At 37.1% G+C, this 26,869-nt stretch overlaps 2 protein-coding genes across 4 annotated transcripts; both read right to left on the reverse strand.

The window, feature by feature from the left end:
* Positions 1 to 11,807: 11,807 nt before the first annotated feature.
* Positions 11,808 to 16,600, reverse strand: LOC143884448 (iron-sulfur cluster assembly protein 1-like). Its single transcript, XM_077388026.1, has 3 exons — positions 16,239 to 16,600; positions 16,013 to 16,067; positions 11,808 to 12,147 (listed from the first exon to the last, which is right to left on the reverse strand). Exons 1-3 carry the CDS (start codon positions 16,528 to 16,530, stop codon positions 11,994 to 11,996), a joined length of 501 nt encoding a protein of 166 aa, XP_077244141.1. The 5' UTR covers positions 16,531 to 16,600; the 3' UTR covers positions 11,808 to 11,993.
* Positions 16,601 to 17,813: 1,213 nt separating this feature from the next.
* On the reverse strand, positions 17,814 to 25,415 carry LOC143884449 (ADP-ribosylation factor 2-like). Of its 3 annotated transcripts, XM_077388029.1 has the most exons (7): positions 25,262 to 25,415; positions 24,192 to 24,351; positions 23,156 to 23,226; positions 22,937 to 23,056; positions 19,137 to 19,255; positions 18,957 to 19,038; positions 17,814 to 18,073 (listed from the first exon to the last, which is right to left on the reverse strand). In XM_077388029.1, exons 2-7 carry the CDS (start codon positions 24,337 to 24,339, stop codon positions 18,068 to 18,070), a joined length of 546 nt encoding a protein of 181 aa, XP_077244144.1. In that variant the 5' UTR covers positions 24,340 to 24,351; positions 25,262 to 25,415; the 3' UTR covers positions 17,814 to 18,067. The 3 variants fall into 3 exon arrangements, with proteins under 3 accessions (XP_077244144.1, XP_077244142.1, XP_077244143.1); XM_077388027.1 differs by lacking the exon at positions 17,814 to 18,073 and having other exon boundaries at positions 18,930 to 19,038; XM_077388028.1 differs by lacking the exon at positions 17,814 to 18,073 and having other exon boundaries at positions 18,930 to 19,038; positions 24,192 to 24,347; positions 25,262 to 25,396.
* Positions 25,416 to 26,869: the final 1,454 nt, after the last annotated feature.

Below are 26,869 nucleotides of genomic sequence, written 5' to 3' on the forward strand. Positions count from 1 at the left end.
ACCATAGCCACCATTTTTAAAGCTCTTAACTCTCACCTACACTCATCTTGATATTTATTGTGAGATTTACCTTCATTCATTCCTCTCTAGTGCTATTGCATTTAATCCTCCAAGAGAGATTCTTTAGGGTTTGTACTTTTGAGTGAAACAAGAGTGATTATTGTGCCATTACCTTTGTACTTGCCTATTGAAGAGGCTTGAGAGCATTTACTTGCTTTCTACCATTGTAAGAAAATGGTTGTGACCCTTGGCGAGTTTAAAGACTCGGTCCTTATAAGGAGCCTTGAAGCCGGGAGTTGTGTGGTCTTCCGATAGTGGAAATCCTTGAGTGCGACCTCAAGAAGAATGGAGTAGGTCTCTTGAGTAGACCGAACCACTATAAACCTTTGTGTTCTTGTGGTGTGCCTTCTACTCTCTCACTCTCTATCATCTTGTGAATACATTGGTAATATCTTAACCTCTTTCCTTTACAAGCACTTGTTAGATATCTTTAAAGTATTTAGAACAATTATTTAAAACGAGGGTTTCAAAATAACTAAGTTTTTATAAAACCTAATTCACCCCCTCTTAGGTTGCCTAGTCTATTTTCAAAACCGAACTGAGAAATGGAGGAAAAGACGAACTGATTTTGTGTCAATATCAAATCTAAGGTGAGTTATTTCATTTGCAAAGAGAATAGGGGCGATTTAAACAATGGAGGTGTGTCTATATCAATTCCTTGTATTCAAAAGTAAAGAATACATTCACCCCTTCCCCTTAGACCACCCCTTAGAAGTGTAAAAAGAATAGTCCTAAATACTAAGAGGGGCTGTTCAAGAGAAGAAAGGGGGGGGGGGGGGGGGGGGGGCGAATATATCATCCCTTTTATAAGGCCTCGATTATTGTTTGAGAGGGAGGGGTCTCTTCATTTTTTGTTTCGTGAGAGAGAGAGAGAGAGAGCTTGCCAGTCTCATTGCACACCGTTGATGGTTGATTTGGATAGATAAACCTTTTTTTTTATAGATAAACATATTTAACTACTTGATTTGGATTTGTACCGAATAAACTGTGAACCAAACCGAACAGAACCGGTCAAAATCGGTTCGGTTTGGTTTAGTTATACCCCCGATCGGTTTGGTTACGGTTTGGATTTTCTTCAAACCAATGTGATTGGTTCGGTTAAACAAAAACTCCCTGAACCGAACCAGACCTAACCCCTGTGCAGCCCTAGCTCCGTCTTTTCCAGAAGGAGAGAATCCAATCACCATTAAATGGTGGCTATTATCTAACCAATGACTTGATGCCACGTTTGAGGTTGCCAAAAATGGCAAGGATTGTTAAACCGCAGGCTATCCTGATTTAGCAAAGAAAGCAATGGCTGTCCCGTTCTAGTTAAAAGTGAGCGGAAATTGAAACCAGGGGCCGAGAAGATGCCACGTGTATTTCTTAGAGCCAAGAACATAAGATACCTTAATCTTAATGCCACGAAATAACAAAACTACCACTCTTCCTAGTTTAATTCACACTACACAGCGACAGTGGCTATGTGCGAAGCAAGTCTTAGCGGAAGATACGTAATCTTATGAGTGGGTTTTCTACGGAATAAAATTTTGAATTCAAAAAAATTCTTATAAAAATTTCATTCAGACTAGGACAGAATAGAATACCACCTCTTGGGGCGGGAAATTGATTAGGGCACTTTCTCCTCTAATTTCGCATCAGTGTCAATTCTACCTACTTGATTCCGTTCCTATTTTTTAAGCAAACACCAGAATTGGGAAGAATTGGAATCAGATCCTGATTCCAACTAGGGGTGGACACGGTTCGGCTCCGAACCGATCCTTGTCGGTTCCCAAAATTTGGAACCAGAACCGAACCATTGACCCATGGAACCGAACTGAAACAGAACCGAACTTGATCAGTTCGGTTCTGTAACTTGATCAGTTCGGTTCGGTTAAGTTCTGGGTTTACCCAACTTTTTATTTATTTATTTTTTTCATTTTTTTGCCGAAGAATTCATGAGAATAACTTCATCTGCAGTAATTATGCACCTAAGCATACATTTCATAAACTCCCATATCATAAAATCATCAAATCAATTGTTATTCCTCAATCAATAGCAAAAACCCAACACCCAAAACCATAACCCCCAATCATTGTCCACCATAAGTGCCACAAATCTCTAACCAGTCATACAGACAAGAAATACATCAATTGTTTAAACAATCCACACCCTGCCAAAGTAAAATTCAAAACCCTATTCTTTTATTGTTTTCTAAATATTCTAATGTGGGAAAAATACAATTAGACCCCTTGTGGTTTCTGACACATTCAACTTAACCCCTAATGTTTAAAAAGTTACAAGTAGACCCCCTGTGGTTTCAGTTTGTATAGGATCATCCTATCCCTTCAATCTATGGACGAACCGTCAACTGAGGGGGTCTACCTTACACAAATTGAAACCACAGGGGTGTACTTGTAACTTTTTAAACATTAAGGGTTAAGTTGAATGCGTCTGAAACCACAGGGGGTCTAGTTGTAACTTTTAAAACATTAGGGGTTAAGTTGAATGTGTCAAAAACCACAGGGGGTCTAAGTGTATTTTTCCCTTCTAATGTTTTTCCGTTCTCAGTTCGGTTCTTGGTTCCAGACCCCAAATTCAGAACCGAACCAAAAATAATACGGTTCCCAAAAACCTTTGAACCATAACCAAACCACTATCTTTCCGATCCGAACCGAACCGAACCATGTCCACCCGTAATTCCAACAATCCAAACGCACGGTTACAATTCCCATAGAATCTAAACAGCCAATGAGAGAAGCAGTGAATAAAGTGTGGCCATTATGAAAACAAGAGTATAACAATCATGACACACGTGTTATTATATTATTTCTCTCAAATTAATAGCGGCAAACGACCCCATCAGACCCTTATCCGGGCCCTCCTCGGACATACATATTCATCCAAACGATCTTCACTAAGAGAGACACGTGTCAGCATTTGATCAGTTCTTATCTTCCATGTCACCCCACTGACGTCCCACTTCGTTTATATTTGTAATCATCGAATATAATATTTCTTGTGGGCCCAATATTTCGGATATTTTGGCCATTCAATTGAGTTTTTGGAGCATAGTTACAAAAATCTAAGAATAATTGAAAAATCCCGAATTTCATATGCCAAATTTCAAATTGTAAAAAATATAGAATATTTGAAAATTACTCTCATTTATTGAATAAATAAGAAATTAAATTAAGCCTAAATATTTTTAATCAAACACGAATTTGATGAATTCATCACTTTTCTTTTCTACCTTTTTATAAAAAAAATCCCAAGAGAAATTCAAAATTATTAAAAAGACATTGTAGTGAAAATGAAATCTCACATCATTATCTGAGAGATATAAGAACTTTTATGATTAGATGTTGATAGCTTTTATGGTAATCGAAGTTAAAGAAAGGAGTGCCATTATCAAATACGGGCGAGCTGATTTTAATTCACTAAAAAAATACAGGGGAGTGATAAATCGACTCTCTCTCTCTCTCTCCCCTGGGCTAGAGAGAGAAAGACACAGGGGGGGTGTCGATTTCTCACTGCCCAAAATACAATATACATACGGGGGATTTTGCTAGGTAATTTCGCGGCTGGCTTTTGCATGAGAGAAGAGCCACACAGGCTCACTTTTCAGCAGATTTTGTCTTATTCATTTAACTCATCTGACTATCTGAGGTGGCTGTTTTCTCATGCAAAAGTCAGCCGTGAAATGGCTCTCACAAAATTCCCTAGCAAATCCTTATATATATATTTTCATGGTAAGGCATTTTGCAGCTGACTTTTGACTTTTGCATGGAAAGAATAGCCACCTCAGAGGAATTAAATGAATATGACAAAATCTGCTGAAAAGTGAGCCTGTGTAGCTCTACTCTCTAGCAAAAGTTATCTGCGAGCTACCTTTCGAAATTCCCTAGAAAATAACATGAAGCCAGTACGATTTTTGCAAGACAAGCTCTAACCAAAGCACCTCTTTACTAACGTGGCCCAACATGTTATGGGAGTCCCTTGCTGCTGCTCGGTTACTTTTCCTTTTCGATTGTCCCATACCCAAAAAAGTTTGGGGGATGATTTTGGAAGCTTCAAGGAAAGAAAAAGAGAGATTCGTTTCCTCATACTCAATTCTCAAATATGACCCTTAAAGTTGGTGTGATGGGTTTGGAAAAATGGGATGAGAACAAGAGAGTGTGTATACAACCAAAGCTCAACCTCACATACTCTGCAAGTGGGGGGCTCTCACTCTCTAGAATCTCCAATAGCTGGTCTGACTCTTCATGTGGAAAGGACGGATGAGGGTGATGATATGAATCCAAATCATTTATTCAAAATAAAGGTATGAATGAAATGATATTCCCACCCCTCTTGTTTGTCTTTTCCTGAAAGTGCCTTCTTTTTCAGGAAAAAAACAAATGAAAGGGAATTGAAATGCTGTTGTTTTTAGGGAAAAAGACAAACAAATGGAGGAGGAAATGCTAGAAAGGAGTGGAAATTTCATTTTCAAAACAAGGCAACATTGAGCGTTTGTGGCTGTAATCACAGGCCTCTCGAGCATGATGAGTTAAGGTTGCAAAGGGGCGATCAACATGGCAAGGAACTACAATGGACTTTCAAGGGGTTTTCAGAAGTCCTAATAATAAGAAGATTGGCTTGGAATTATATGAGGATTATATGGTAAACGGGCCGAGCTAGGTTTATATGAGGATCCGGCCCAGATTAACCGGCCATTGTATTTGTAGTTGTACATTTCTTTATGACTATTAAGTGATTTTTTGAAATAGAAACTATTCCAAAATTGAGCATGATTTTTGAAGAGAAGGTGTTCAAGGAAGAAAATTTATGCCTTTCATGAGTTTGATTTTCAAAAGTAGAAGAGTTTGATCCTACAATGAAAATTGATAAATTATATTTTAGAAATTTAAACATCTTTTCTAGAACCCATTCGAAAAAAAAAACTTCTTTTCAAGAATGATGATAAATATTTCAGATAATTGCAAAGAAGAAGTGAAAAAAATTAATTTAATATTATTAGGTTGCAAAGTAATTAATCTTTAAGAAAAATTTAGACTACTGATGTTGCCACTACCATGTTTTGATAATTACATAAACTCACCTCGACTTTTCTTTTTTAGACGGCTTTTGAGAGTTTTTTTGGGAATTGCTATAACCTTTTCTAAAAGAGTAAAACACAATATGAGTTAATGCTATTATCAAAACAGGGAAATGCCAATATCTGCAGCCTAAAGGGACAGCATACCCACATGAATGGATGATCTAAGCCACTCAATTTTGGGAACCGTTTTTGGAACACAGCCTATCTATGATGGGGCCCAACAATGAATGGTTTAGAACTTTAGATCATACATTCATGTGGCCCCACTGTTTTCTGAGCTGAACGAGTGTAACTAAAACATCATATATGCATATGCCAAGAAAAGTATCTTGTTTCTAACCTCTGTTGTTGTACTGCATGCCCTCAAGCAGGAACAATCTGATGACTCAGGTACTTCCACTATCACAATCACGGCTTCCATAACCTGTTCTGTATTTCGGATGCTTTTGGCAGTGCATGTTACCCCACTTCCAACTTTTAAATGTTTTCTTCGAAGTCAAATAACACCATCAATAAAATTCTATCATTTAATGGCATAAAGTGGCAAGTAATGGCATAATGCACATAATTTTAAAGTATATCTTCTTAACAATCAGTGCATATATTGTATGGCATGTCAAGATGGAATTAAAAACTTTCTAGCCTACCTTAACTGCAAAAAGACATATGCACTATGTGTCAGTGAGATGCACCATCGCGGAACGACACTAAACCGCTAGGATTCAAAGGGCTAAAACACCTAGCTTATGTTTGAAGGGCTTTGTTTAAAAAGTTGATAGCACTTGCCAAAAGTTGTTTTTCCTGGGTATAAATAAATTGTGCTTGTGCATCAAAGTGATCCATGCAACGATTATGTCAATTGGATTGATGAGATGTATCACCATTGGATGGGCCACGGAAAATGGACACAGAAGGCGAATTGGCAATAGCGGCAAATGAGAAGCTTAATGATTATCAGGTCAGCTCTAGGAGAATGAGGTGGGTGCGGTATCTATGTATGAGTATGCACACTTATATCTATGAACTCGCACGGCCAAGACAAGTGTGACGGATTTTGTGGTAAATAAATAGCCAGGTGGCACAAGTGAGAGGTAATGCCAGACCAAGCTAGACAGCCTGGAATGAGGGATGTGAAAATCTGACTACGCTGTTATGAAGGTGATTGGAGGCTACACAATACCCTTTGATGAATCAAGAGAAAATAGCCAGATTATAAAAGGAACTAGAACGCCTGCAATGGTATAGGTTTCTTAAATGATCTGGTACTGGTATTGTTATATGAGTCTCTAGAAAACATGAACAAGCTAGGCTTATCAGGTTCAAAAGAGAACTACAGCCAAACATAATTAACTCTTTTCATTATATGGAAATACACAGTACCCATACAAGCAATAATTGAAATCACACTAGTTATCTGCTGGAAATAGATTGTGTTTCATCCACTCCTTGAATTACAAACATTACCACTAGATTAAACTGAAGGAATGAACTTGGGAAGAAAACTCAGTTTTTCAAACAAGTAGTTATCCTCTCCTGTTTGAATGGCAATTTCAATTTATGTCTGAATTAGTTCAGCTAAAACTGGTTCCCTTTATTATTGAACTAAACTACTTTTCAAATTAGAACTAACGATTGATCAATTGAAAAACATCACAAATGAATCTGTTCAGTTACCAAAAGTAAACAGTTAATATGACTGAATTGTCGCAAACCAGTAATAAAGTGAGCATGATTTTTGAAAAATGGAGGAAAAGACGAACTGATTTTGTGTCAATATCAAATCTAAGGTGAGTTATTTCATTTGCAAAGAGAATAGGGGCGATTTAAACAATGGAGGTGTGTCTATATCAATTCCTTGTATTCAAAAGTAAAGAATACATTCACCCATTCCCCTTAGACCACCCCTTAGAAGTGTAAAAAGAATAGTCCTAAATACTAAGAGGGGATGTTCAAGAGAAGAGGGGGGGGGGGGAATATATCATCCCTTTTATAAGGCCTCGATTATTGTTGGAGAGGGAGGGGTCTCTTCATTTTTTGTTTCGTGAGAGGAGAGAGCTTGCCAGTCTCATTGCTGTGAACCAAACCGAACAGAACCGGTCAAAATCGGTTCGGTTTGGTTTAGTTATACCCCCGATCGGTTTGGTTACGGTTTGGATTTTCTTTCGGTTAAAAAAAACTCCCTGAACCGAACCAGACCTAACCCCTGTGCAGCCCTAGCTCCGTCTTTTCCAGAAGGAGAGAATCCAATCACCATTAAATGGTGGCTATTATCTAACCAATGACTTGATGCCACGTTTGAGGTTGCCAAAAATGGCAAGGATTGTTAAACCGCAGGCTATCCTGATTTAGCAAAGAAAGCAATGGCTGTCCCGTTCTAGTTAAAAGTGAGCGGAAATTGAAACCAGGGGCCGAGAAGATGCCACGTGTATTTCTTAGAGCCAAGAACATAAGATACCTTAATCTTAATGCCACGAAATAACAAAACTACCACTCTTCCTAGTTTAATTCACACTACACAGCGACAGTGGCTATGTGCGAAGCAAGTCTTAGCGGAAGATACGTAATTTTATGAGTGGGTTTTCTACGGAATAAAATTTTTAATTCAAAAAAATTCTTATAAAAAATTCATTCAGACTAGGACAGAATAGAATACCACCTCTTGGGGCGGGAAATTGATTAGGGCACTTTCTCCTCTAATTTTGCATCAGTGTCAATTCTACCTACTTGATTCCGTTCCTATTTTTTAAGCAAACACCAGAATTGGGAGGAATTGGAATCAGATCGTGATTCCAACTAGGGGTGGACACGGTTCGGCTCCGAACCGATCCCTGTCGGTTCCCAAAATCTGGAACCAGAACCAAACCATTGACCCATGGAACCGAATCGAAACAGAACCGAACTTGATCGGTTCGGTTCGGTTAAGTTCTGGGTTTACCCAACTTTTTATTTATTTATTTTTTTCATTTTTTTGCCGAAGAATTCATGAGAATAACTTCTTCTGCAGTAATTATACACCTAAGCATACATTTCATAAACTCCCATATCATAAAATCATCAAAATCAATTGTTATTCCTCAATCAATAGCAAAAACCCAACACCCAAAACCATAACCTCAATCATTGTCCACCATAAGTGCCACAAATCTCTAACCAGTCATACAGACAAGAAATACATCAATTGTTTAAACAATCCACACCCTGCCAAAGTAAAATTCAAAACCCTATTCTTTTATTGTTTTCTAAATATTCTAATGTGGGAAAAATACAATTAGACCCCTTGTGGTTTCTGACACATTCAACTTAACCCATAATGTTTAAAAAGTTACAAGTAGACCCCCCTGTGGTTTCAATTTGTATAGGATCATCCTATCCCTTCAATCTATGGACGAACCGTCAACTGAGGGGGTCTGCCTTACACAAATTGAAACCACAGGAGGTCTACTTGTAACTTTTTAAACATTAGGGGTTAAGTTGAATGCGTCTGAAACCACAGGGGGTCTAGTTGTAACTTTTAAAACATTAGGGGTTAAGTTGAATGTGTCAAAAACCACAGGGGGTCTAAGTGTATTTTTCCCTTCTAATGTTTTTCCGTTCTCAGTTCGGTTCTTGGTTCCAGACCCCAAATTCAGAACCGAACCAAAAATAATACGGTTCCCAAAAACCTTTGAACCATAACCAAACCACTATCTTTCTGATCCGAACCGAACCGAACCGAACCATGTCCACCCGTAATTCCAACAATCCAAACGCACGGTTACAATTCCCATAGAATCTAAACAGCCAATGAGAGAAGCAGTGAATAAAGTGTGGCCATTATGAAAACAAGAGTATAACAATCATGACACACGTGTTATTATATTATTTCTCTCAAATTAATAGCGGCAAACGACCCCATCAGACCCTTATCCGGGCCCTCCTCGGACATACATATTCATCCAAACGATCTTCACTAAGAGAGACACGTGTCAGCATTTGATCAGTTCTTATCTTCCATGTCACCCCACTGACGTCCCACTTCGTTTATATTTGTAATCATCGAATATAATATTTCTTGTGGGCCCAATATTTCGGATATTTTGGCCATTCAATTGAGTTTTTGGAGCATAGTTACAAAAATCTAAGAATAATTGAAAAATCCCGAATTTCATATGCCAAATTTCAAATTGTAAAAAATATAGAATATTTGAAAATTACTCTCATTTATTGAATAAATAAGAAATTAAATTAAGCCTAAATATTTTTAATCAAACACGAATTTGATGAATTCATCACTTTTCTTTTCTACCTTTTTATAAAAAAAATCCCAAGAGAAATTCAAAATTATTAAAAAGACATTGTAGTGAAAATGAAATCTCACATCATTATCTGAGAGATATAAGAACTTTTATGATTAGATGTTGATAGCTTTTATGGTAATCGAAGTTAAAGAAAGGAGTGCCATTATCAAATACGGGCGAGCTGATTTTAATTCACTAAAAAAATACAGGGGAGTGATAAATCGACTCTCTCTCTCTCTCTCCCCTGGGCTAGAGAGAGAAAGACACAGGGGGGGTGTCGATTTCTCACTGCCCAAAATACAATATACATACGGGGGATTTTGCTAGGTAATTTCGCGGCTGGCTTTTGCATGAGAGAAGAGCCACACAGGCTCACTTTTCAGCAGATTTTGTCTTATTCATTTAACTCATCTGACTATCTGAGGTGGCTGTTTTCTCATGCAAAAGTCAGCCGTGAAATGGCTCTCACAAAATTCCCTAGCAAATCCTTATATATATATATATATATTTTCATGGTAAGGCATTTTGCAGCTGACTTTTGACTTTTGCATGGAAAGAATAGCCACCTCAGAGGAATTAAATGAATATGACAAAATCTGCTGAAAAGTGAGCCTGTGTAGCTCTACTCTCTAGCAAAAGTTATCTGCGAGCTACCTTTCGAAATTCCCTAGAAAATAACATGAAGCCAATACGATTTTTGCAAGACAAGCTCTAACCAAAGCACCTCTTTACTAACGTGGCCCAACATGTTATGGGAGTCCCTTGCTGCTGCTCGGTTACTTTTCCTTTTCGATTGTCCCATACCCAAAAAAGTTTGGGGGATGATTTTGGAAGCTTCAAGGAAAGAAAAAGAGAGATTCGTTTCCTCATACTCAATTCTCAAATATGACCCTTAAAGTTGGTGTGATGGGTTTGGAAAAATGGGATGAGAACAAGAGAGTGTGTATACAACCAAAGCTCAACCTCACATACTCTGCAAGTGGGGGGCTCTCACTCTCTAGAATCTCCAATAGCTGGTCTGACTCTTCATGTGGAAAGGACGGATGAGGGTGATGATATGAATCCAAATCATTTATTCAAATTAAAGGTATGAATGAAATGATATTCCAACCCCTCTTGTTTGTCTTTTCCTGAAAGTGCCTTCTTTTTCAGGAAAAAAAACAAATGAAAGGGAATTGAAATGCTGTTGTTTTTAGGGAAAAAGACAAACAAATGGAGGAGGAAATGCTAGAAAGGAGTGGAAATTTCATTTTCAAAACAAGGCAACATTGAGCGTTTGTGGCTGTAATCACAGGCCTCTCGAGCATGATGAGTTAAGGTTGCAAAGGGGCGATCAACATGGCAAGGAACTACAATGGACTTTCAAGGGGTTTTCAGAAGTCCTAATAATAAGAAGATTGGCTTGGGATTATATGAGGATTATATGGTAAACGGGCCGAGCTAGGTTTATATGAGGATCCGGCCCAGATTAACCGGCCATTGTATTTGTAGTTGTACATTTCTTTATGACTATTAAGTACCTCACATTTCTTTATGACTACAAGATTCTTGGATTTAAATTTCTTGATTAAAAAATAAAATGTATAAGAGGATTTGGTTTCTGAGGATTCCAATAAGTTTTACCCACTACTTAGGCCTAAAATCTTTCTTTATTTAGGGGCATTAGTGGGGCCCACAAATGCACACCAGTATTTAGATCCACTAATCCAACCCACAAACCCAAAGGGTAGTAGTAAAAATTGAATATTAACCCTGTCGATGGCTAACATGCAATTTTAATGTTCGCATGATTCTAAAAAGTTCCCGGTAAAGTCCATGTACTCTCAAGAGTCCCAAGTGTCCGCACATTCAAAGTCTGCGAAGTCCACGGTTGATTGGCCGGTGAACAATTTAACCAGATAACGAGCAAAGTAAAGAGTATTTTTTATTTTTATTTTTGAGTTTTTATATGGTGGCCGCCCGTGAAGTATTTTTAAAGACATGAGACGGCAAAAAAAAAAAAAAAAAAAAAAAAACCGAAATGAAAAGAAACATTATTGGGTAATCTAAACCATTCATTTGTTAAGCTCCCATGTAGAAAGGACAATGACCTGCCTCTAAAATCTTCTAACCCCTATCTTGATATTTGATCCAACAGTGGCTACAGTGTGCTGCTGTTGGATCAAATACCATTATATCAAGGGTAGTATCACCAATACGGAACTACACGCGCGTGGTTACCATATAATTACTAGGATGATCCTCACCTTGTGTAGTGGCATGAAGCCATGAACAATCTATGTGGGACCCAACAAATTAACGGGTTTGATCACCAACTCGTATGAACCCACTGACATCCTTTTTGGCTGCACTACAAGCATGGCCTTTCCACTGTACAAAAACTCCAAAATCTTGTAAACATACACGCAAACATACATAACCAACTAGTACATAATATTTTTAATACTAATTACACATATCAGTCTATCAGATACCGAAAGAAGCAACTGGCTAAACATCAAAGACCATCCGTTATTGTAACAAATACCAACGTATAATTCCTTGTGGACAGATATTTTTGTGTGTACATTTGTTTTTAAGCATCAGCAGCTTTCTCAAGGGGTGCAGACTCGGCAGACAACCTCGCCTTCTTAGCTTCATAGTCTTTGACAGCTGCCTTGATCGCATCCTCTGCAAGCATACTGCAGTGTAGCTTCACCGGAGGAAGTGATAGATGTTTTGCAATCTCTCTGCAATATCATGAGAAAATGCACATGATAAAAGAAGATAATTAATAACAAAGCAATGATGTTAACAATGGTTTGAAATTTCGGTTTCGGCATAAATTTCGGACCTAGCCGAAATCCCGAAAAATTTCTGCCAAAATCTCGATATGCCACTTAGAGAAGGAGACCCACTGCAAAATGCAGGTTAGTGCTGGTGCTGGTGCTGTCCCATGCCTCCTAGGAATGTGATCCCTCCATTTCATGAATGTCATCCCACTCGGCCACTACTAAATTTTATGGTCCGTCCAGATGTTACAAAATATGGATGCTTAATTGTTTTTATAATACTTTTTTTAATGTTAGAAATTTTATTAAGACGAAAAGACGGAGGAGACCGAGATGGTCAGAACAAATAAAGAATTGAGAACAAAAAGCAAAAGCACAAGATAAGCACAATAAATTGTTTTTATAATACTGTTCAGACAATATAGCTATTACATTCATATATAACAAAATCACACCTCACCAGTGGGAAATTTGGTATGAGGATGAGATATCACAAGTAAATCTCATACCGGGGCCCAGACTCGGTTTCATAGTAGCTATGAGCTTGACCGAAAATCACTGACAAAAAAAGCAGAAAAGTGAGAGAAATGAAGTGGGTATTCTGGAGTGAGTTCGCTCCGAATTCTTACTTCATATTGATAGTCCCATGGATGCATAATTTTCCCTTCTTGTTTTTAACAGATTTTATTATAAAGAAGAGAAAATATTTTGTGTGCATCATGGGTATCAAATTTACACTTACAAATTGATGCCAGGACCCATTTTGAAGTGTTCTGGCAGCATATGACTGAAAAGGTAGAGAAGAGTGAGGACTGAGAAAGGGGGTTGGTGATGGCCTATGCAGCAAAACGAGTATGGAACTAATGCACAGGTGACAAAAAAATAGGATAGGACTTGAAGGAGAGAGAGGGAGAAAGAATTCTCAGGAAGATATGACCAGGGTCGAAGTTTCAGAAAAAGATTCACACCTCAAGAAGTCATGCTTAAGCAAGCAGCCAGGATGGTTTGAAGCCAGCCCATTGCACCATCCTAGCAAGATCAGTATGGAAAGACACCAATAGAATATTGAATACTTCATGATGAAACAAAATTGGGAACCCAGGTTGCAGTTGTTTCAGATTTATTGAAAAGGTTGTAGGGTGACAGCTTTCAGCAATTCTGACTAATGGCGAGATTATATGGGTTTTGAGTATTGTGGGTCCCTGCAATCTGTCTCTTGTTTTTGTAGTCAGTAGGAATACATTCTACTCATGTCAAACTTTTGATGGTTAGGATCCAATAACTCACCGAGTGAGTGAAGAGAGGTGTATTCCACTGGACCCTGGAAGCTGCAAAGAGTTTCAACATCATTAAGGCCAACATGAGTGCTCCTACATCCCCCACATTTACAATGGACTCAAGGACCTATCTCTGCTGGTTGAAATCTGCAATCTAATAGGGTTTAGAGGTTGGTAATGAAGCACCAAACCATGCTGCCCCTTTTTCAGTGGCTTATCACGCACCACCACATGAACTAGTCATCGATGAGCTGCTAGCCACAAGAATTTGGATCCTATCGTCTATGACCGATACAAGTAGCCCTCAGCCTCTCATTCAAATATAAGTGATTTTTGGGGCGTTTACACAAGCCTGTCTCCATAATATTCCCCCTCTTTGGCCGTATGATTGGTGGCGGTTGTGACATACACGGCTTCTACACCACCCTCTTGGACCTCTGGTATATGAGATTTGGGTTGATGCGCTTACTTTTTGGGTGGATCTGGTCCTTTTGATTTCCAGACCAATTAGCCCTGATTTGGTTCACCAGTACCCTTTTGACCTACGACCTTTGCACTTATTTTAACCTTGAGATTGCTTTCACCAGACCGGTGGTTATTTTGGGCCATAGAGTCCTCATTTTCTCTATTTTTATATTATAACCAAACCCATTATTTGTTGCTTCTCATATTTATATAATTGTCATTTTGGTGAGTATTATTATTGCTAATGATGCTTGAGGTGAGTTATATCTATTAATGATTTATCTCTCAAGGTAAACACCCTAATACAATTTTGATTAACTTCTTTGTCGCTTAATCAGAATTTTAAGACTGGTTGTGCTACTTTACTTGAAATCTAACATATCAAGCTCCTAAGGGCCTGTTTGGTTGCCACATGCTTGGCATCCTCAAAAGGATGGCTCAAGTAGAAAAAAGTTTTTTGGGTAACTTTATGGTGTCTAGTAGCCAATTTAGCATCACAATACCTAGAGACTACTAGACAAGATTCAAAGATAATTATTGCATGTCTAGTGATGTGGCAACCATGTTTCATACTTATACCTTCCATGCCATCCACCTTTAAAAAATGAAGAATTTGTCAAGTAGAATTTTGCCTTCTCTCTCTCTCTCTCTCTCTCTCTCTCTCTCTCTCTCTCTCTCTCTCTCTCTCTCTCTCTCTCTCTCTCTACATTGGTAATGACACCCCCTCCCATTACTCTTACGAGATTGGCAACCAAACACTACTTATTTGCATCAGAGCCTAGGGTTCACATCAATTTGGCATCACAACCTAGGGTTTGCATCAATTAGTGGTATTAAAGTTCTCCTCACAATCCAAGTCAGCACATGTAATTTGAGGAGTGATAATTGCATGTACCTTCTAAGATTGGCAGCTTTTTGGTCCTCCAGAACAAGAAGTAATGAACCTTTCTACATTCTTTGCATTTGGCACCTTTTTTTCCATAATAAAATTCTGAAAATGTGGAGACCAAATGAGGAGATTGACTTCATTGACCTGGGCCACAACTACTTCATCCTCAAATTGACTGATGGGGAGGATTACAAAAGAGCTCTCTTACTGAACAGTCTATGCTGCTCTCTTCCGCTAAAGCGATAGAACCAACTGCATAGACTGTATAGTCAACGGAAGCAGCTGGATTGTTGGCTAAGGGTGGTTGGTAGAATGGCTCAACTGGAATTTATCATATCCCAAATGAGCAAATTTTAACAGTTAATGGGTGACTAAAATGTTAAACAATCACAATTGTACGACTCATGAATGGAGTCACATCAAGTCACAAGTAGGAATACATGTCTCCCTTGAATCTCCCCACCATATTTTACTAAATTTATGACATATTAATGGCTCTCGATAATTTTGAAATCAATATTGTGCAAGGTGATCAATTGCTATGTTGTGGGAAGGATTGTTCTACATCTAAGAATTGATGGAGAAGCAAGTTTTTATGTGATCTGGACCATCTGGTTCCAACTGAGACCTACCTTTTTGGGTAAATCCAATAAAATTTTATGAGCAAAGATGAAAGATACCACAGGTCACAAATAGGCCAACATTTAGGCTCCTCCATGAGATTTATATCACATCAAGAAACAAGGTGCCCATGACAATCCTCTCCTTTAACACCCAACCAACAAAGTTTGATTGGAGGTTTTGTATATGCAGAATAAAGACAACAAAGGCTTCACCATGATGAAACTACCCATGTTTCCAGTCATACTCTAACAAACTAAATAGTATTAAGAGAAATGAAAGGTTAAACAAGGGAAATAAAGACACTGCCGTGGCTAAGACTCATGTTACTTATTCAAATTAAGTATTGAACAAAGAGACAGTTTAATTTTTCCATCAAGTACCTACCATGCAAGCTGCATATGCAAATTTTAACATATGATCTTCTCAAATAATAATAATAACAATAATAAACATATGATAGATCAGGAAAATTAACTAAATAACAATAATCAAAATACATAAAACATGTCAGAACAGAGCTAATATACTTATCATAAAGAGGAAAATGAAATTAAAAAAGACAACTCACACGTTCTTGATGGTGACCACTTCCTCCATTTGTTTTCCCTTCACCCACTCAGTAGCTGAAAATAAGAATTTAGAAAGCAGTATCAAAACCATAATAAAAGGAAATTCACCAAAAATCCTCAAAAAAAAAAATCAATTATAAACAAAGCCCTAGAACCCTTTGAAACAAGTCATCAAGTTACAGATTTTTAAAAAAAAAAAATTCCATGGATTCGTAAATTACGCACCTACGGAAGAAGAGGCAATCGCGGATCCACATCCGAAGGTCTTGAAGCACGCATCAACGATCTTTCCAGAAGCTTCATCGACCTTTATCTGGAGCTTCATCACATCCCCACAGGCCGGAGCTCCGACGAGGCCAGTCCCCACCGTTGGATCATTCTTGTCGAAGGATCCAACGTTGCGGGGATTGTTGTAGTGATCCACCACTCGCTCGTGGTACAGACGCACAATTGAGGCGCTAGGGTTTGTACGTTCTTGCCCTAACCCTAGAATTCTCCTTCCACAATTTCTCAACATCTCTCCCTCTGTCTCTCTGTCTCTCTCTCTCTCGCACCCTCTCCCTCTTTTCTCTTCGATTCGTTTGTGAATAAAAAAAATGCCAGTTTGGTGATATCTGTTTCATGGATATTTGACGCGTGTCCATCCATCTAAACCGTCTATTTTAGTGGGACCGCTGTTGGAATCAAAGTCTAGACAAAAGATCTTTTAACTATTTTGATCTAAGCACCTTTCGATTGATTATTGTGGGTCTTGACCGTCTGATCAGAGCAAGGGCAAACAAAGGTGGGTCCCATTAGTTGTCATGGAATATGAAGTATTAGTGGAGCTTTTACACGCTGCGTGAGGATGAAGTCCAGTATTTGGATCATCCTAAGAAGTGGGCCCATAGTAAGATAATGCCGTGCTTCACTATACAACAGTCGGTCTCAACCTTAATTGAGGTTGCGTACCACCAATAATCTATACCAAATATTTATCCTTACTCTACAGAAAATTAAGGTGTGATTCTTTCGAAGGATTTCAAGTGTGAATTTAAGTCTACAAGGCCAAGTGGTTTATCAATTGAAGCAAGGATTAAAGGAGCATTTCAACAAGGAATAGTGTTCATATATGATTCGGTCGTGGAATATTGTCTTTTATTCGACATAGAAAGAATTTTTAGCATCTAAGAATAGTTAGCAAAAACTACTTTTCTCAGTTTGGGTCGGGTCAGATTTTTTTATAAAAACGCTGAAACTTATAGGTCCGGTTTAATATTTAGTTTAGGATAGTGACTAATTTCAAAGATCGTAGAAAAAGACAGAACTTCCCACAAAAAATCTCTGAATGCTTGAATTTAAGAAGGAACTCTATTATTTTTCACTTCACAACCTGATCACCTCAATGAAAACAATTATATCAATATTTTATTAAATAATTTGCCTACGTTGTTTAATAGATATTTAATAATTTACATGTCGCTTGTTTCGCACTCTTTGGAATAATAAATGTCCATTTAAAATTTAAAAAAAAAAAAAAAGTAATTATGTTGGCTCCAGTTTCTGTTTTTTCTTTAAATCCGAAGTCTTCAACCTGAAACCCAACCCAATACAAGACCCATGCCAATAATCAGTTTTCGACTCACAATCGGTTTTCAAAATCCAAAAACAGATAGGGGCTAGGCCCCACTACGGCATCCATCATATGTAAGAACGACATTTTGAGAGAGAGAGAGAGAGAGAGAGAGAGAGAGGAGAGAGAGAAACTAGTAAATCTTCAAACGCATATAAAGGAGAAACTAGTAAATCTTCAGACGCATATAAAAAAAATTGGGTAACTAGTAGTAGTTACTGTTGCAGCTTAAAGTACTTAGCTCAAACAAAGATCCAGTCCAAATCAAAAGGTGGTAATGTAGCAGTATCCACCATATATTTCCTATTACATATTAAAACACAAGCGACAAAAGAGTCTCCCAAATTTCAATCACAACCACACAAAACACTCCTCCCTTACCTCGAGAAATCCTATATGATATTTACCCCTACATCTAATAGATAGCAGCAACCTCAACATCTCAGCCCTGCAAATGCACATAAAAGAACAAATCATGCAATCTGATAGATAAACAATTATGTAAAGATAAATAAAGGGTGACCCCCTAGGATAATTCACACCCCTGTAATCGTCAAAAACCGTTAAAAGTCTGCCACATACCTCCTTCCTCTAAAGTGGTGCAAATTATCCTATTGAGGGGTGTGAATTTATCATCGCCCTAAATAAATTAACCAAAAGATAGAATTTATCTATACTATACTAAAAGCAAAGCACCCCACGCTCCCAACTTTTATGGAAAATTAAAAAAAAAAATCAAAAACCCAAGTTTTAGGGTGAATTCTGCTTCACAATGATAGGAGAGCCGGCGGCATCGAACGATAAAAAAGCATCGCCGCTATAAACACTTGGCTGCCACAAGGCCCAGTTATCCCTCTCATAACTTTTCTGACTAGGAAATGTCTGTTTTCAACCCTTCCCCCTCCCTCCCCATGTGGGCGACCCCTTCAAAACTAACAAATGTCTGTTTTCAGCCCCTCCCCCCCCCCCCCCCCCTCCCTTGTGCGTCCAGCTTGTCTCGTGCCTTCCTTCCTAGCATATTTGAAAGGAAAACAATACCAAGACACCCTTGTTTTAGGAATGCCCCAAACAGCTTTCCTAATGTTGGGACATAAACCAGAGAGAGGCCATGCTTATCATCTTGCCAAAGAGTATTTTTGTCATAAAAATAGTGTTTTACGTGATGACAGCATCACGTAAAACACTATCTGTGGCAATATAGACGTTTGTTAAGGACCTCTGTTCAAAGGTATATCTTCCTAGCAGGAGTCTCTATTTGAGAAATCAGGTTAATAGTTCTCAATGCATTTTGAAATATTCAAACCAGGAGGATGGTGTTTTCAAGTACTTACCTTGTTAGCAATGTTGTTTGAGAGCCAGTCTAACCCCTCATAGAGTCCCTCACCAGAAGTGGCGCATGTGCTCTGGATGTACCTGAAAAAGGAAGATGATCACATAAAATCAAACTCATAGGCAAGAGATAAGACTGCATAAATTAGATAAGTACTGGGAAGGTACAACTGGAAATATACCAGTGGCGTTGGCGGAGAGAGTGAAGACCAAGCTTATCAGTTATCTCTGCCGCGTTCATTGCATTAGGAAGATCTTGTTTGTTAGCAAATACGAGCAGCACAGCATCTCGCAATTCATCCTACCACCAGGGTTTATGGATGTCAGTCCTTTTTATTCATTTCTTCTTATTTATATAAATCAATTAATGAGTAGTGATATACTCAACCAAAAAACAACAATAAAAATTTTCAAAAAACAATTAAAGTGGAAACTAATTGGGGCAACACAAATTAGCTTCAAAGATGGATACCTAAAATATAAAAAATAGAACTTAATATAACAATATTAAAGACAACATGACCATGACAGAGAATCTCCTCCATATTGAAAATTAAAGATTGATTTTTAATTCTAACATTAAAGATTGATTATTAAGTGTAACTTGTGTAGCGAATTAAAGATACCTGACCTGCGCTACGTTTACTAGTCTCATGACAAGACTGAAAACCCAACATGCCACTACATATATGCCACCTCATATTGCACACTGATATGGGACCCCACCCACACTATATACACATTAAGGCACAATATGGTAACATAAGAAATACCAGAGAAGGGGAAGCTTTATGCAAAGCAAATTACCACCTAGAAGGATGTGTACAAGTGAGATGTGCATGTATGAACACGAATCATACATCGAATTTTGAGCAAGTGAGGCGCCATTTTGTCATGTATTGGTATTCACCAGCCATGGTGAGAACTGTGTTTCACATGCATTTCAATAAAAGGATGTATTTTCCTTTTCCTAGCATTGTTTGATCACCATTTGCTATTCACATAACAGTCCCTGTCGGCTGTAAATTTTCCAAAAGGATAGTAAAGAAATGGGAATCTATGTTCATTTCCTTTCACTTCTCTACTGCGTACCTCCAAATGGACCCTTAGGTTTAAATTATTCAAGTGTTCGATACTTCGATGTTCTAAAAGCATAATAATGGCTATCACTGATTTAGTACACATTCAAGGTTAGTTATGAAATTTTACCCATTCTGTTCTTTTTTCTGTTTACAGGAACCATCACCGACAACAGCATATCATTTCTTACAACAACAAAAATCTCCAGAAATTCTCGTAGAACAAGACTTTTCAGATACCCAAAGTTTCATTCTCCAAGGAACTGTAAAACTCAGACTACAGGCAAACCATCAAAACTTCTTCAGATTACAGCCAATATTTTTGCCAATATAGCTATTTTGATCGAACATTTATGATCTTAGAGATATTGACTATAGTGAAAAAAGAGAACATTTATTTTATTTTAATTTTCTTGAATGGCGTGAAAAAGAGGACATTCACATCTAAAAGATTGGATTAATAAAATTAACAAGATTGTAAATTTGTAATATAATTTTTTGTGTTAAATCTAAATCTGCTGACAATTTGATAAGTGTTATGTAACATGAAGGGTATGCCAAACTCCACTGGCTGATACGGTGCTTGCACAGAAAATTTTATGAGGAACTCACAATATCAATACTACTTTAGATGCTTCTCAAAAGCATCTCCAGCCATAGATTTGCATTTACAATTGTATGATTTGATAGTGTTACACTTGTGGGAATGGGAATGAGAAACAAGAAATATTTTTTCTAGAAATATGGACGAATGGAAGATTTACAAGAGCATTAGACAATGTTAAAGGTGCAGGGTGATGGACGAGGTAGCGAATACAAATAGGACATTTTTCTATCAAACAAAAAGCATAGAAAATCATCCTTGCAATCGACTCCTATTTACTATGTAGTGATTACCCTTCGTGAAAAAAATCTGGTGAAGAGATGATCCTAACCATCCAATTAATAGACTCATGCATGTTGAATCAGGGCCAATAATTAAAACCTCAACTTTGGGATATGACACAGATAGGGAGAAACAGTGTCGTTTGAGTCACTTCGGTTTAAATGATTCAGTTTTTGCAAACTTTCACACCGTGACTTGGGTACATTGAGGTATAAAAACTGTTCGACAATGTTAAACCTGCAGGCTGATGGGCCTGGTAGAGAAAAAATATATATATCAAACACAAACGATTGAAAATCATAATTGCAATCATTTCCTCCTCCAAACATACTATAGTGATTACAACCACTCAATTAATGGAAGAAAGGTTGAATGAGCGCTAATGATTAAAGCCACAGCTTCAGTATATGAGTCAGGATAAGTAAAAGAATCGTTTGGGTTGCTTTGGCTTAAAGGATCCGGTTTTCGCAAAATTTCAGACTATAATGTTGACAGTAATAAGACAATCCTAACCTTCCAAGGAGTAGACTTTTCCTCATAGGTAATTATCGCCCTTTTTGTTTCAAGGGTCCACTGAGGTACAAAAACGACATTCACTGATAGCTTGCAAATGGAACTTTGGAAGTGGTTGACAATCAACATTAAACATGCAAAAATCCATTTGATCTGATGATACGAACAGTTCACTTCCACTCAATGGATGTTTAGGACTACAGAGCATCCATGGTAGGGCAACCCAAATGAAATGGCGCAAAAAATGGTTTTCTATAATCCTTCATGTGGTACACAACTAAGTCACAAATATCATTCTCGGGGATTTCTCGGCAAGGGAAAATCTCTGGATTTATTATTTTTATTTTTATTTTTTCAGATTTAATTCTGGAAAAACAATAAAATAAAATGGGAATTGCTAGCATCCATCGCAAAGGGGTTTTTGCGGCTGATCTGTCGCACATCAGACCAGCCACCTCGTTTTTGTCTCCATTCACGAGGTAGCTGGTCTGACGTGCAACAGACCAGCCGCGAAAAGCCTTTTGCGATGGCGCTTAGCAAATCCCAAATAAAATTAATTAAAAATATATAATTTAAGAAAAAAATAAAATATATCGTAAAAATATAGTGAAATTATCACGATAAATGAAAATACTGCTATATCTTTTAAATTCTCAGGATTATTTTGGGATTTTGTCGTCTCATAAACAGCTATATTTTGAAAAAATCGGAGATATTTGTGACAAAGGTACACAAAAGAACCCCACATTCTAAAGCTAGCATGTCACCAGAAAACAACATATGCAATGCATATTCAGAATGCACTTCCAATGTTGTATGTAATTCAGAGCATGGATTTAAATTTCGACCAAAATCCAAAATTTCAGTCAGAAATTTCAGGTTTCGGTTGAGACCGAAACCTAAATTGTGTATACCCAGAAAATTTGTCCGAAATGACGGAAATTTCGTTTTTCCAGAAATTTTGTACGGAATTCTTGATTTTGTTCCATTTTTAATATTTTCCCGAAATTTCGGCCAAATCGGCCAAAATTCTGTACAAGAAAAAAATTATTCTCATAGATTTCGTCAGATTTAGACCGAAATTTCAGTTCCGGTGAGGACCAAAACGCATTCCGAAACCGAAATTTGAAACCATGATTCAGAGGCATTGTCACATTTCAAAAATAATAAAAATAATAATAATCAGAGGCATAGTTAGGCTAGACAACTGTGGTATGACAAGAGAAAACTATTAACAATTGGTATCAAGTCCTCAAAACAGTGTTGGTATCCTATGCAATAGGCCACCACTGAGAGAGGAACGTCACACTGGAAACAGATTTTGTCAGCTCATTTTTAAAATAAAAAGAAGTTGACAATCCATATAAAGCAATAACAAGATGGAAGATAATATCCAGAAGAGACAACTTCAAATATCCTAGAACACCATTGAAGCAGCCATTAACTTAAAGCACGCTGATATATTTTTGAAAATAGATTTAGCTAAGACATGAATGCAATATACCTCATTCAACATTCTATGCAACTCATCCCTGGCCTCAACAACACGATCCCGATCATTGCTATCCACCACAAATATAAGACCCTGGGTGTTCTGGAAGTAGTGCCTCCACAATGGCCGGATCTATAGAAATAGCATTTATTGCTCATTAGAAAATTATAAACTGTAAAAATTCCGTTTAATAATTGTGTATCATTGGGAAACAAAAAATGAAACCCATACCTTGTCCTGACCCCCAACATCCCAAACAGTGAAGCTGATGTTCTTATATTCCACTGTCTCCACATTAAACCCTGAAGAACAAGAAATGCTTGGTTTACTTAAATCATTCACATTGCATTTAAAAAGAAAAAAAAATCAATAAAATGCCATAAAACTGCATTCAATTCCATCATGAAAACATTGTAGTTGCATATGGCATGCATGAAATTTTAGGTACTCAAATAAAGGGTCTTGCAAGAAATTTTAGGGTCTCAAATAAAGAGTAAAGGCATGGGCATTGAAAAAAAAGAAGCAAACTTCTCGGTTCACATAATGCTACTCAATAAAGCATTTGCAATCATTTGAGGAACTACAACAATAATAGCTAATAAGGCCTCTGCTCAAGGAATTCAAAGAAAAAACATCAGCACAGACACACATGCACACACATACAAAAAACAAAATAGCTTCCCACATGTACACACATACAACAAATAACATAGCTACGCACATGTACAGATACAATAAACAAAATAGCTTTATCACAATTAATTGGAAAACAAGACCCTCACAGGAATGAGCTTAAATTATGCATGCTATTTAGCTCACAAAGACAGAGCTAGAGAAGGGTTAGCCAAAAGCGGAGCTATGGCCGTGAATCTACCCACTTTAATAAAAGACTCCATTCAATTACACTAAGATAAATAAAATAGGAAAACCTCCAAAATAAAACTCGCCCTTCCAGGAGGACTCTCATAGACGCCAGGATTTGTAATAATAAAATTGTTTGAAGAGTTCTTTTCAAAAAAAAATGTTTGAAGAGTTGCCTCAAAAGAATATACACGGTGGTTTGATAATTTCTCTCCAACAACAAAGTTTCAGAAGAAAAAAGTATATCCATTGCCGACAAAGCATACTAGAAACTAAATAGACCTTCAGCAGTTTCATATGGAAAGACCACAATCAATTAAATCCTGTAATATCAAGATAAGTGTTTCCAAAAAAATAAAAAGTGAGTACAGTAGCTTTATTTTAATTCCTCAAACTTTCTACATACCAATGGTCGGAATCGTGGTAACAATCTCTCCCAGCTTGAGCTTGTACAAGATAGTAGTCTTACCAGCAGCATCAAGACCAACCATTAAAATACGCATCTCTTTCTTGGCAAAAAGCCGGCTAAAAAGCTTCGTGAAAGTGAGCCCCATGGTTCTGTCTGGCTAAGAGATCCATCACAGAAAAATAATTAAATTAGATGAACTAAAAACAGAAAAACACAACAATATCTCCAATAAAATCTTATAAGATAAAAAAAGCATAAAAACTAAACATGAACCCAAGAAAGGATTAAAAAAAGCCATGCGATAAAAACATAACAGTTTCCAAAGATGATATTTCAAAGAGGACACATCCAAAGAATCAATCCTCCTCCATGATTCTTTATGGGTAAGAGATCCATCACACAAAATATAATTAAATTAGATCAACTAGAAACAGGAAAACACAACATATCTCCAATAAAATCTTATAAGATCAAAAAAGCATCAAAAACTAAACATGACCCCAGAAACCCCACATTAAAACCAGAAATAATCCAAAACAGGCGACCTTCAAATAATTTCAGACAGATCAAAACGCCTGCAGATTAAAATACTTTTAATGGATCTACGCGTTGAGCTCAAAGGAAAACCGAAAGAAAAAACAAAACAAAACAAAAAAGTGTTTAGAAGAAGAATTCAAAGATCTCAACAATCTTATGATAGAAAAAAATAAAAAATAAACAAAAAACCTTGAATCAGCTCGATCCAAACCAGATTAAAAAACCGATCATAGAAAAAAAAAAAAAAAAAAAGATAAATTAGGGTTCCAAAACGCAAAAACGATTTCAACTTACAAATATCTAAAATCAATGGATTGAAGAAATGAAAATAGTGGAATCAGATCAATCCATAAGAAATCTGGTTTGGATCTAGCACAACGTCAAAGATCTAAAAAACACTATTCTTCAAGGAATTGCAAACATACGAGATACATACGATGGATATAGATGATGTTAAGAGATCTACAGATTATAAAACCCTCGATAGAGATTTGGCAGAAGAAAATCGAAAATCGTTACGAGGATTTTACCTTTCCAAGAAGAAAACCCTAGAAACTTTCGAGGGAGAGAGAGTTGCTTTTTTTCACCAACGGAAATGGGGAAACATAATAATGAGCAATGGAGAATAAAAAGGCTGTCAGGTCCAAAGTAACCTTTTATTCGGCTTATAATAACGAAAGTACCCTCAGGGTGGACCACAGTACAAATAAAAAGTAGCGAGATGATATCAGCCCCTTATTTTGATACTAGCACTCCTCTCTTCATCAACATATTTCTCAATTCCTATTTCCTTTATTCTCTTTCCCTTTTTCTTTTTTTTTCCCCCTTTTCTCACTCAATCTCCCTTTCCGTGTTTTACATTACCTCTTCTCCTTCTCTTAAATATGAGAAACGATGACTAATGTAACTTAGGCTCTGGTCACTTGTTTTCCCAGGAAAGAAAAAGAAAATGTTTCTCGGGAATCTGACGTAGCATTAGGAAAAGAAATCCGGAGAATCTGTGCAGGAAAAGGTTCCCCTGGACTGTTTTTGGACAGTTCACTTGCGCGGGAAAAGGTTTCCAGGGAAACTACTTGTCCTTCTTTTTGCACGAGCTTTCTAGGGAAACGAAATCCGAGTGTTTTTGGTCGGAAATGAAATCTCTAAGGGGGGGATGGGCTTTTCTATGTCATTTTTTGACTTATTGCAAAAATTCCACATGTATAATTCTATTTTCACTGGAAAGCAAGTGAACACGAGAATTCTATCTTGTCAAGGAAAAACGAGGTTGTCTTCCAAGGATTTGCTTTCCAGGGAACGCAAGTGAACAGAGCCTTAGTAGAAAATGAAAATAATGTAGAGCAGAGCAGCTTCACCTTCTTGGATGTAGGCTATTGTTGAACCACTTTAAAATTTGCATATTTTATTTTTCTCTTTATGCTTTTATATTAATAATCATTTTTTTGAGACAGATATTATTTGATCAAGTTTTTACGCCGTCTCTAATGTTTGATCCAAGACAGCTCTGTCGTTGGATCAAATATCAACGGTAGTGGCACCAATGTTGGAGATCCACTGCATGCAAAAATGCATGAACAATATATAATTTCAGCTGTTTGGTTATATTTATGACCGTAAATGTTCCTAATAATTGAATACTGTTTGGAGGATTTTGGAGAAATTTGGAGAAAAACTACATTTATCTTTTCTATTTACTTGCAGTACTTGCACACCCCGTTATAAGTTATAACCTCATTTGACGTGAAAAGTGGGCAAATTTATGTCAAATCATCCAATAATGTGGCCCCATGATTTTATCGGAAAATTATGAAATTTGTGATAACCTCAACCCTGTTTGGATTGCAAGAAAAATATTTCCGATGGAAAAAAATTTCTTGGGAAAATTTTCTTTTCCATAATTTAGAGGAAATTGATATGATTATAATTGATTTAGAAGGAGATTATAAAAAATAGAAGGCCCCTCCAAGAAAAAAATTGAATGGCGTTGGTTCAAGTTATTTTTTTCCTTTGTATAAAAATATAAGAAATTTTAGAAATATTTTTCCTTTCCAAACTTTTCCAAAAAACTCTTGCAATCCAAACAGGGCCTTATGTCCCACAGATATTCCATTTGGAAGATCCACTTGATTTCACTTAAA

This window comes from Tasmannia lanceolata, unplaced genomic scaffold, assembly GCF_043159265.1.
Source record: "Tasmannia lanceolata isolate RefF3 unplaced genomic scaffold, GAP_Taslan_0.1 ptg000008l, whole genome shotgun sequence".
In the NCBI taxonomy this organism is placed as follows: Eukaryota; Viridiplantae; Streptophyta; class Magnoliopsida; order Canellales; family Winteraceae; genus Tasmannia; species Tasmannia lanceolata.